We start from the raw sequence: 11786 nt of genomic DNA on the forward strand, positions 1-11786 counted from the left end.
GCCTGTTTTTTTTAAAGATTAAATGCATTGGACTAAGATATGCACGGGATATTTTTCATTTGTGTTTCCAACACATGCATTAAAGGCACTGAAATCTACCTGTGGCATAACACATACAGCAAGCTGTAGAATTGAATGCTCATTGTTAGTATTACGTCTTTGGTTATTAAGAACTTCATTATAATGTTTCCTAGCAATAAACAAACACTTTTCTGTTTATATAATCCTATTACAGTGCAAATAAATTACTCCAGCACTTGGTAGACAATACTTAGTTCAGTGAGAATAAAATGTCATGTAACCATTAAAAATAAAGTTTGAAGAAACATATCAAGAAGGGTGCTAGGTTCACTTATGAATTGCTACTGTATTAAAAAAACAGAAGCATAATTCAGCACTGTATACCTGTCCCACCTGTAATGATAATTACTGATGTGCAGATTGCTGGAAGGACAATGTAAAATAGATCACAAGTGGAGAATAGGTAGGCCCCCAGTTGTTGGAACTACACGCCCCATGATGCTTTGCCATTATTAAGCTGTGGGTCTACCTTTTTGCCACCCATTATATAGATTGTCTAACTGACTTTGACATGTCTGCATTTTTGTGGTGTTTTACACAGGCATGTTTTATCAGGAAGACAATGGCGAGTGTCTGTTATGCCATGCCACCTCTTTATATTCTTTAATTGCAACTCATTAAAATGTAAATGGTAAAAAAGCAAAGTCTAAAGAGTTTTGTAGTATTTATGTTTCCAGGAATAATAATAAATATTATTATATTATATATTATATTATAGGTGCGTGAACTGGAAAATGAACTGGAAGTAGAGCAGCGTCGCAATTCAGAATCACTTAAAGGGGTTCGCAAGTATGAACGCCGCATCAAGGAGTTAACTTACCAGGTAGTTGACGTTCATTTTCTAAGAGAAATTGTCATGACATAGATACTTGATCCTCTAGTACAGTGGTTTCCAACCCAGTCCTCAAATACTCCCTACCAGGCCAGATTTTAGGAATAACCATGTTGTGTCTAAAGTGTTTTTTTGTTTGTTTGTTTGTTTTTTAAACACCTTAGACACAACTGGGTAATCCCAAAATCCTTGACTGTAAGAGGGTACTTGAGGACTGGGTTGGGAACCACTGCTCTATAGAATAGTTTTTGATAATCTTTCCAACTTTATTATATTAGCCTAAATTTTGCAACTTGGTTAGCAAGTGAAGCCAACTTGCCCTAATTCAATATTTGGAGAAAATCCCAAGAACTAGCCACTATTGTTAAATATATTTTCTCACTTATTCTTTGCATTGTTTTCTCATAATAGGCGGATGAAGATAAGAAAAATCTGATTCGTATGCAAGATTTGATAGATAAGCTTCAACTTAAAGTTAAGAGCTACAAGCATCAATGTGAAGAGGCTGTAAGTATTGCAGTACTTCTACAACGTCTCCTATCTAACAGGCTGCTCATGTACAGATCTACTTGAATAGAATATACTTACTAGCTCACAAAGCCCATTCCAGTTGCAGCCCTCGAGTTCCTATCCAAGGTAAAATGCAAAGCATTGTTTACTGGGTAGAATTGTTTAACAAAGCAAAAAAAAAGAACATTTCCATTGTTTTTATATTATTCCTGATTATTTCTAACAGTCTGCCCAGGCTTATAGAACCTACAGGCTAATCTTTTCCATGACTTCTATAGCTGTCTTCCAAAGCAGCTTACAAACACCATAATATGTATTTCAGGAAAAGAACAATTGGGGGCAAACTTTGGAAAGTAGGACATTCATTGTGGCAACACATACTAATCAACTGTCAGTTTTATAAAATGTATTTTATTTAAGAGAATTGTTCTTATTTATGTCTCTCATTGTGTCTTGGTTGGACCACGATTATGAAGTGCATATTACAACTAGAGTGAGACTCGTTGGAAATTCAAATTACAGCAAACATAGCAAAACTGGGAAAAGTCCCCAAATTAGCTATGCTTCTAGTTTGGCTACTTTGGTCTAAAATGTGAAATTCCCTTTGAGTTCACTTGAATTCCCAACAATTCTCACTTTAGTAAATAGCCCTGTTTGCCATGTGTATCATTTATGGTTAGCAGTGCATGGTTTCCTTAATGTGTGTTTTTACTAGAATGTGCTTATTTTCACAGGAAGAACAGGCCAATCAGTACTTGGGGAAATACAAGAAACTGCAGCATGAGTTGGATGAGGCTCAGGAAAGGGCTGACATAGCAGAGTCTCAAGTGAATAAACTCAGGAGCAAAACCAGAGATGCAGGTGGAAAGGTGGGGACCTGCCTAAAGACCTGTTTTCTGCCCATATAATGTGCCTTTTTGGGGCTTAAGTGGGCTGGTGTGGAGAGATAAGTACCAGGAGCCTTGCCAAGTGTCATGTGTAGTCCAGTTAGCCTCCTATGCTTAATAGAAAAGCTGCAGGATCAGTTCTACAAGATGTAAAACTCAGTGCTGTCCCAGGTTCTACAGGGTCTGTGTATGAGGCTGGACAGGAAGTGGAAGGTATCGCTTCCTGTCTGACCACTAACAGCCTCTCACACAGGGAATGCATTGTAAGATTAGCATGGACAGCATTGAGTTGTGCACACTGTATTACAGCTCCTGCAGGTCTACTATTAATCATATGAGGGTGACTATAAAAAGATGACTAATTTACTAAAGGGCAGGCTTCACCCTCCAAGGTAATTATTGCAGTTTCTTGGAAACTGCAATAATTACCATTGCAGGGTTAAGGGGACAAGGACACTGCACCCAGACCACTTTAATGTGATTAAGTGGTCTGGGTGCCTACAGAATCCCTTTAACAACACCTGTAGCCCAATCTTACTTTAAACCGACTATAACCCTAAACTCAATAATTCTAAACACCTACTGTACCTAAATACTATATTAAACCCTACGCTAACAATAAACTTAATTATCCTAAGTACCCCTTACACCAGTGGTAGGCAACCTTCAGCACTCCAGATGTTGTGAACTACATCTTCCATGATGCTGGCAAAGCATCTAACATCTGGAGCGCCAAAGGTTGCCTTCCAATGCCTTATACTATAAATATAACCCAACTAAAACTTTTAATGCTCTTAACACCCTATTTAATCCAACTATGGTGTAAACCCATCTCTAAACTTAAACCCCCTTCACCATAATAATTTTTAAGATTATCTTTAGCCCTGCATGCAGTTACACATGCAGGGCTAAACTCACAGATTGAAAAACACAAGGCATTAAAAGCAGAAATATGAATGTACATAAATATTGTAACGGAGCTCCGTGTACCCCGACCGAGTACCCTCCGTTGATGGATGCTCCTAGCGCTCTCAGAGGACTCCAAGCACTGCAGACGACACCACAACCACCGCAGGCTCCACAACCGCCGTAGCTTAACTGGAGCCGCGCCGTCTTCCTTCCACCCTGGAATGAACCTTCAGCATTCAGGACCGTGTGGGGAAGATCTCTCCTCCTGGAGAGCGTATCCGGAACAAGCTCTTAAAAGAGCTAAGTGATTAAGAGCTCAGGGGAATATGCAGCGCATAGCAATCCCCAGTGTGATATAGCAGTTCCCTCCAATAACGAGACACGGCTACGTATTGAGGGTCAGAAGAGGTCTGAGGACTGGAACACCCAGCCTGCTTTTTATTAGGATAAGGTACACACAGGACACTCCCAGGGGGAGGATGAAATTAACCAATAACAGCATAGTACAGCCCACAGGTTCCCTCCCCTCAGATAAACAGTTAAACCAATTATTACATACAATAAAAATACAGTTTTTACACACACACTGTAACTTTAAAACCATACATTCAATTTCAATAAAAGTTGCATATTCAGACTCAGCATACATCAAACATAAACCCTTCCAAAAATCAGCCAAATCCCTCCAGTGGATCAAAAGTTAGCTGGAAGTCCTTTATGACCGACCGCAAGCACAATTTCCTGCCCAAAACAGTTCCATAGATTTGGGCTGTGCGGTCGGTCAATTTCATGCGAAAAAACGACTAAGTCCCATTTTGAACGGGACTTAGTCTCTGGAGCTGCAAGTTCCGTATGGGAGAAGGTAAGGGTCAGCGGTGTTCGGCAGAATGTGTAGCCGATTTTAGTTCCACAGAATCTTTAGCATACACCGCTGACCGCATTCGAGGAAACCAAGATGGCCGCCGCCACGTGCAATTGACCGGCAGTAACCTCACAGCCTGGGAGGTAAATTGCCTGCACACTTTAGCTTCTGGGTGGTCTGCCTGTGTGGTACTTGGTTCAGTAAGCCCTATTTACTGAACCAAGTGGGGGAAAGCCAGGAACAAGTTATTTTACCGGTCTGGGGACATAGTCTTAAAGGGGCATTGTTCAGCAAAGTCACAATATGTCCCCAGACGGTTCTTAAAGGGCCATACACACCCAATAAATGTTAATAAGTTTTCAGGGGCACAATCTTCCAGGGGCCATAGTCATGAGGCAGGAGGCTGGCAAACATGCTTCTCCACAATCCAGGGAAGCAGGGCAATTTCTCATTTAAAGGGCCAGTTACAAATAGCGATTTGTAACACATCTCCCCTTTGGGGGGAAGACTAACCAGGCAACTGACCTTCTGTCGGTCAGTGCCTCCGTTAGTCGATCCACCAACCCACAATAAACAGATGTCCGAGTAGCCCCCCCACAACATCAAAGTACAGGAACAGCCCACCCACAACACACAGTCACTGCACCTGGGTATTTGGCTGTGGTAATGAGGCCACATGCCGAGGGTACTTGAAGGGCAGAGGCCAACTGCACTCTGCCCAGATGCCAGCTCTTCTGCTGGGGTAGCCTGCAGGACATCAGGCTCTGGACCAGGGACAAAGGTAGGGCAGAGGCCGACTGCACTCTGCCCAGCTGCCAGCTCTTCTGCTGGGGTAGCCTGCAGGACATCAGGCTCTGGACCAGGGAAAAAGGTAGGGCAGAGGCTGACTGCACTCTGCCCAGCTGCCAGCTCTTCTGCTGGGGTAGCCTGCAGGACATCAGGCTCTGGACCAGGGAAAAAGGTAGGGCAGAGGCCGACTGCACTCTGCCCAGCTGCCAGCTCTTCTGCTGGGGTAGCCTGCAGGACATCAGGCTCTGGACCAGGGACAAAGGTAGGGCAGAGGCCGACTGCACTCTGCCCAGCTGCCAGCTCTTCGGCTGGGGTAGCCTGCCGGACATCCGGCTCTGGACCAGGGACAAAGGTAGGGCAGAGGCCGACTGCACTCTGCCCAGCTGCCAGCTCGTCTGCTGGGATGCTTGGGACATAGTCCGGCTCAGTAGCCAAGGGAACATGGACGTCAGTAGGGGTTAACATTGCCTCTGTTAACTCTGGTGCCATGCTAGGAGTTACCTGGGGAGGGGAATTTGTACTTACCCCCTCCTCTGGGTGTCCCGGTGAGGGTAGTTGGGGATCTGGAAAGGCTGTCCAGCATCCCTGTAGGTCAGGCACAGAGACCACGGTCCCATCTGCGCCGTCTGGGGGATTGGTGTCTCCCCTTGTTAGGGTAAGCTGCCGCTGGGGAGAGGGGGTGCTGTGCTCCTTTCCCGGAAACACAGGCTGCCGCTGGAGAGGGAGACCGCCTGTCTCCACTCCCGTAACATTGTCCTGTTGCTGTAGAGAGGGACCAACTGTCTCTGCTCTCTGTAGGACACACTGCTGCTGGGGGGGAAGGTCGGCACCTTCGGCCCCCTGGGGTACACACTGCCGCTGGAGAGGGAGACCGCCTGTCTCCACTCCCTTACCATTGTCCTGTTGCTGTAGAGAGGGACCAACTGTCTCTGCTCTCTGTAGGACACACTGCTGCTGGGGGGGAAGGACGGCACCTTCGTCCCCCTGTAACTCCCACTGCCGCTGGAGATCTGGGTTGGTTGCCCAGCATCCCTGTAGGGCCGGTAGAGAGACCTCGGTCCCATCTCTACCTGCCATCTGGAGGGCATCGCCGGACCAGTCAGGGAGGTCTGGTTCTGCTTGTCGGGTAGGTTGGGGCTGCACGAAGCTGAGCAGGTGTAGGTAGTCCTGCTCCAGCTCCCACTCCCTTGTTGCCAGGTGGGTCATGTCTTTTCTCACCTCTCGTTCGTCAGCCCAGACATACATGCCCATCCGGTAGTCGTAGATGTCCCAGAACCTAGACTCCTCCGTGCTGCCGAAATCAGGCTCCTCCTCCATGGCGTCCAGAAGTAGACCAGGACCATCATAATCATCCCCCTCCGGTAAGTCGTGCTCGGCTGTCCAGGGAGTAAGTCGAATGGTATGCCACCAGAGGGCCTGGTATGCGTTGTCTAACCCGATCTCTCGCCATACCAGGGTCTCTAGTCTTGCCACCCATTCATCCAGGGGCTGCTCTCCCAATAGACACATTCGCATTGCCACACGCTTCTGTAGCCGCTGCTCATCACTGGGGAGACTCTCACCTCGCCGCCACTGGGCGTCTTCCAGGGCATCATACCAGAGTTCCTTTCTGGCTGCATCCCTGTAATCTGCGGCCTCCTTCTCCTCCTCATCATGGAACGCTGTCCGCAAACCAGCTGATTCCATCCTGTTGTAGCCAGGGGCGCTGCCCAATGGCTAGCGTTGCCCTCAATTGTAACTCCAAACGTTACCAGTGTCTCTGAGCTGCTTCTCCTCGCACTAGGACGCCATCCCACCGCTGCCACCACTGTAACGGAGCTCCGTGTACCCCGACCGAGTACCCTCCGTTGATGGATGCTCCTAGCGCTCTCAGAGGACTCCAAGCACTGCAGACGACACCACAACCACCGCAGGCTCCACAACCGCCGTAGCTTAACTGGAGCCGCGCCGTCTTCCTTCCACCCTGGAATGAACCTTCAGCATTCAGGACCGTGTGGGGAAGATCTCTCCTCCTGGAGAGCGTATCCGGAACAAGCTCTTAAAAGAGCTAAGTGATTAAGAGCTCAGGGGAATATGCAGCGCATAGCAATCCCCAGTGTGATATAGCAGTTCCCTCCAATAACGAGACACGGCTACGTATTGAGGGTCAGAAGAGGTCTGAGGACTGGAACACCCAGCCTGCTTTTTATTAGGATAAGGTACACACAGGACACTCCCAGGGGGAGGATGAAATTAACCAATAACAGCATAGTACAGCCCACAGGTTCCCTCCCCTCAGATAAACAGTTAAACCAATTATTACATACAATAAAAATACAGTTTTTACACACACACTGTAACTTTAAAACCATACATTCAATTTCAATAAAAGTTGCATATTCAGACTCAGCATACATCAAACATAAACCCTTCCAAAAATCAGCCAAATCCCTCCAGTGGATCAAAAGTTAGCTGGAAGTCCTTTATGACCGACCGCAAGCACAATTTCCTGCCCAAAACAGTTCCATAGATTTGGGCTGTGCGGTCGGTCAATTTCATGCGAAAAAACGACTAAGTCCCATTTTGAACGGGACTTAGTCTCTGGAGCTGCAAGTTCCGTATGGGAGAAGGTAAGGGTCAGCGGTGTTCGGCAGAATGTGTAGCCGATTTTAGTTCCACAGAATCTTTAGCATACACCGCTGACCGCATTCGAGGAAACCAAGATGGCCGCCGCCACGTGCAATTGACCGGCAGTAACCTCACAGCCTGGGAGGTAAATTGCCTGCACACTTTAGCTTCTGGGTGGTCTGCCTGTGTGGTACTTGGTTCAGTAAGCCCTATTTACTGAACCAAGTGGGGGAAAGCCAGGAACAAGTTATTTTACCGGTCTGGGGACATAGTCTTAAAGGGGCATTGTTCAGCAAAGTCACAATATGTCCCCAGACGGTTCTTAAAGGGCCATACACACCCAATAAATGTTAATAAGTTTTCAGGGGCACAATCTTCCAGGGGCCATAGTCATGAGGCAGGAGGCTGGCAAACATGCTTCTCCACAATCCAGGGAAGCAGGGCAATTTCTCATTTAAAGGGCCAGTTACAAATAGCGATTTGTAACAAATATATACATATACAGTCGTCAAATATGAATATATGTATTTTTAGACATTCTATGCCTGCAAAGTCCAGTAAATTGTAAGTAAATAAATTAATCAAACTCCTTTATATCAATAACTGCTGTTCTTTTCTTTCTGGTGTAAAAAGAATGGCATTTCAATTAACATCATAGTTATGAGAGGAAATAAGCTTATCATTGAGATAAAGGTATGCAGAGAATATCTATTTATGCTTCTTTATCAAACCGTACTAAAGGCATAATCAGGTCAATTCCTAATAAGTTTTCCAGATTCGCCATGTTTTCTTGGACACACATCACTTCATAATATAGGCAATAATTGGAGTGCCACCATTGCATTTATGATTTATATCCTGCAAGAAGGGAAATCCGTTAATTAGAGAAATCCCAAAGGGACTTAGTCAACTGACATATTGATTTCCCTCCAACAGCATATGATTTATAGATGCTGTAGAGCAGCAGTTTTAATATACTGCCCAACAGCATGACAACGTTCTATGGTTTCAGGGAAACACAATGGATCTTGCAATCCTAGTTCTTGAGATCATGGTTATAAATGGAAATATGAGGAAAGTAGACACATGTAGTTGTTCGATGATTCTTCACTGAGTCTTCACTCAAGAAGACTTCTTCAGCTGGAAAACTTGTTTTTATCAGCAGTCATAAGGAGGGGGGGGGGTTATTATGTAAAAAAACAATTGTTAAATGTTTTATCTTAACTCAGAGAGCTCCATAGATGATGTGGTTGAGTATATAATATACTAAAATGTTATATGCATGTTTCTAAATAAGTCAAGCATGCCATCTCCTCCAGTCCAGTTACAATACTTACTGCCGCACACACCGCATAGGATCACATTATAGATAGAAAAGTCTTATTACATTATGACGGATATTCCTTCTATCTCTCTTTGTTCTTTCAGTTCTGACATCTTTTCTCATATACAGGTCCGTGAGGAGGAATGAAAGGCTAAAGGATGAAGATCAAAACAAGGCTTCTAAAAATATTGTGTGATTTCTGCGAGTATGTGCACTTTGAGTGTACTATAATGTGCAAAACAAATAAACATGTAAACAAGTGTTTCTCTCCCCTATTGTTACTCACAGCATTTTACAGAAAATGACCACATCTCACAGTTTTCTATAATTATTTGATGTGCTAGCTTCCACTTTGATGCTTGTGGGGCACTTAGTTCTTAAAATTAGAAAGAGCACTTACAAAGATACATTTAAAAAAAACTAAATATTAAAACATTTATTTTGCTTCCATAAAAAAAAATAATGAAGGCTGAAGCCACAATTGATATACAACAAGTGGGGGATATACAACAAGTGGGTTATTTAATTGTTGGTGGTAAAACCCTCACTAACTTCTTTATGCTAATCTTCTATTTTATTTTGAGCATTCTGAGTTTGTTTTTTATAAGAAACATATAATTAAGAAACACAGAAATATTGTACAGTAGATTAGAATATAAAAATATAACAGTGTAAGCAAATATGTTGATACAAATTGATGTTAGAAGTTTTTATTAAAAAGGTCCGAAATACGCTAGGGACTTCAGAGGAATCGAAAATACGGGTATACAAAGATATCATCAGTTATACCACACTAACAAGATAAGAACATTCGAGGAACTCAATGCCCTCGCCCCACTAACCACCAGAGACCATTTTAGATACATTCAGCTACGGGACTTTGCAGGCACGACACAGGTCAAAACAGCCGCCAGGGCCAAGCCCACATTCTATGAAAATTTATGCGTGTCGGAGGGACCACGTACCGGCCTCATCACCCTTTTATACAACCAGCTCAGTGCACCACCAGACAGGGCCTACACCCCCTCATATGTTACACAATGGGAGAATGACCTACAGCAAACTCTGGAGGGGGGGGAATGGCAAGATATCTGGGAGGCAGCAGCAAAGGTATCTATATGCGTGATACACCAAGAGCAGTGCTACAAAACACTCATGAGGTGGTACACCACCCCGGTTAAATTATGTCGCATGGGTAAAACACCTACCGACACATGCTGGAGGGGTTGCGGAGAGAAGGGCACATATTTACATATGTGGTGGACATGCCCCAGGGTGGTGACCTACTGGGAGGAGGTAGCTCACCTCCTGACCGAAGTGCTAAACAAACCAATCAGGCCGGACCCGTGGTCATTCCTAATAGCTAGACCTGTTGACACATTGATTAATAAAGAGCAGAAGCTGTACAACAAACTTACACTGGCAGCACGACGAGCCCTAGCCCAGACGTGGTTACAAATTGACATGCCACAAAAGGAAAGAATCATAAGCAATATCCGAGAGGCCTACCTCATGGACAAATTAACGGCACAAGTTCGAAACACATACCCCTTGTTCCTTAAAACATGGGAGCCATGGGAGGACTACACCAATCGTTGAGAGGCACGCCTCAGATAGATTTGACCAAGCACGCTGAGAAGAAAATAACGACCCAAGTGCCGCTCACCCCACGATGGATATGCCCGTATCCAACCCTATCCCCCCATCCTCCCCTCCCCCTCTATCCTTTTCTCTCTTCTCGTATACCGGGACCTGTCGATTGGCCCTGTTCTAAAACTGTTCATGCTAAAAAGGAGTGTAGGGGATGCAGATGATATAACATGCTAATCACATATCTGTACCCCGTGAGAATGGAGGTACACGGTGACAAAGGACATAAGCAATTTTCGACATATACAACCGAAGGCAATCTATAGCCCTGAGTTATAGAATTATCGGACACACCGCCAGAACGGAGGACACCACCTACCTACATAGTACGAGTTGAAAACGACAAGGACTTGCCACCTTCCCCCGTTCACACTATACGAAGGCATTATTGCACTGTATGTTGTCAAATTGTAAAGCCAATGTCTAAATGAGACCTATGCTATAGAACAAGCATGTCCTCTCGCTCAATTAATGTTATACACTGCTACGTGCATGAATTGAAAAATAAAGATTTATTAAAAAAAAAAAAAAAAAAAAAAAGGGCAAAATACAAAAATAAAGATTTAAAAGAAGAGAAAAATAGGGCACCCCGATTCCCTCCCTTTTCTATTCTGTACCCCTCCCCAATCCTTAGATCTAGAGCAGCAACAAATGTTATGTACAGAGTAATATCGTATAAGCAAACGACAGATACTGTAACCAAAGAAAAATCGTCATAAACCTGTTTCATATGTAAGATTGTCATGAACTGCGATAATAAGCTCTGCGAACTCTGTAACAATAATCTTACTCCCTTGTTCTATTCTGTACCCTAACCCCAACGAAAAAGAAAACATTTCAAAAATAAAGAATTTAAAAAAAAAAAAAAAGGTCCGAAATGTAATGGTTGTAGGGCATACTTACCTGCATAACAATAAACAAAAGTTATTACATTTCTAAATAGCAGGGGATTAAGCAGTGAGACTGCAGTGGCATGATCTATGCACCATAACTGCTTCAGTAAGTTGTATTGGTGCCTATAGTATCCCCTTAAACTACTGTTCAATGCTTACAGGACAAATTGCTGTTAGCTGAAAGTGCTTCTACCATGTGTTTGATATTACTTACTAGAATCAAATGCTATCAGAGTTCAAAATCTTTATAACTCAACACAAGTTGACTAACTAACTATCATAAATAAACACTTTGGCGTTGTTAAATGTTTAGGTCCCTGGCTCCCCTTGTAAGGAAGTAAAATGCCATTTTACTTACCCTTTTATCCCATGCTGGTTGCTTTCCTATAAAAAAGGAAACAGGCTTATCAATAGACAACAGAACCACTACATTCAGAAAAAA

At 44.0% G+C, this 11786-nt stretch overlaps 1 protein-coding gene across 2 annotated transcripts in view; it reads left to right on the plus strand.

Moving 5' to 3' along the window:
* Positions 1 to 9187, plus strand: part of MYH15 (myosin heavy chain 15) — an 85382-nt gene extending 76195 nt beyond the window's left edge. The window contains exons 40-43 of one of the 2 annotated variants that reach the window (XM_063457465.1): positions 800 to 904; positions 1325 to 1420; positions 2158 to 2292; positions 8931 to 9187. In XM_063457465.1, the coding sequence (XP_063313535.1) occupies positions 800 to 904; positions 1325 to 1420; positions 2158 to 2292; positions 8931 to 8948 (354 nt within the window). In that variant the 3' untranslated portion in view covers positions 8949 to 9187. Of the gene's footprint in view, positions 1 to 799; positions 905 to 1324; positions 1472 to 1501; positions 1534 to 2157; positions 2293 to 8930 lie in introns of those variants that run through there. The other variant, XM_063457466.1, reaches the window with a different exon arrangement.
* The last annotated feature ends 2599 nt before the right edge of the window (positions 9188 to 11786 follow it).

Source organism: Pelobates fuscus, chromosome 1 (genome assembly GCF_036172605.1).
Source record: "Pelobates fuscus isolate aPelFus1 chromosome 1, aPelFus1.pri, whole genome shotgun sequence".
Taxonomy (NCBI): domain Eukaryota; kingdom Metazoa; phylum Chordata; class Amphibia; order Anura; family Pelobatidae; genus Pelobates; species Pelobates fuscus.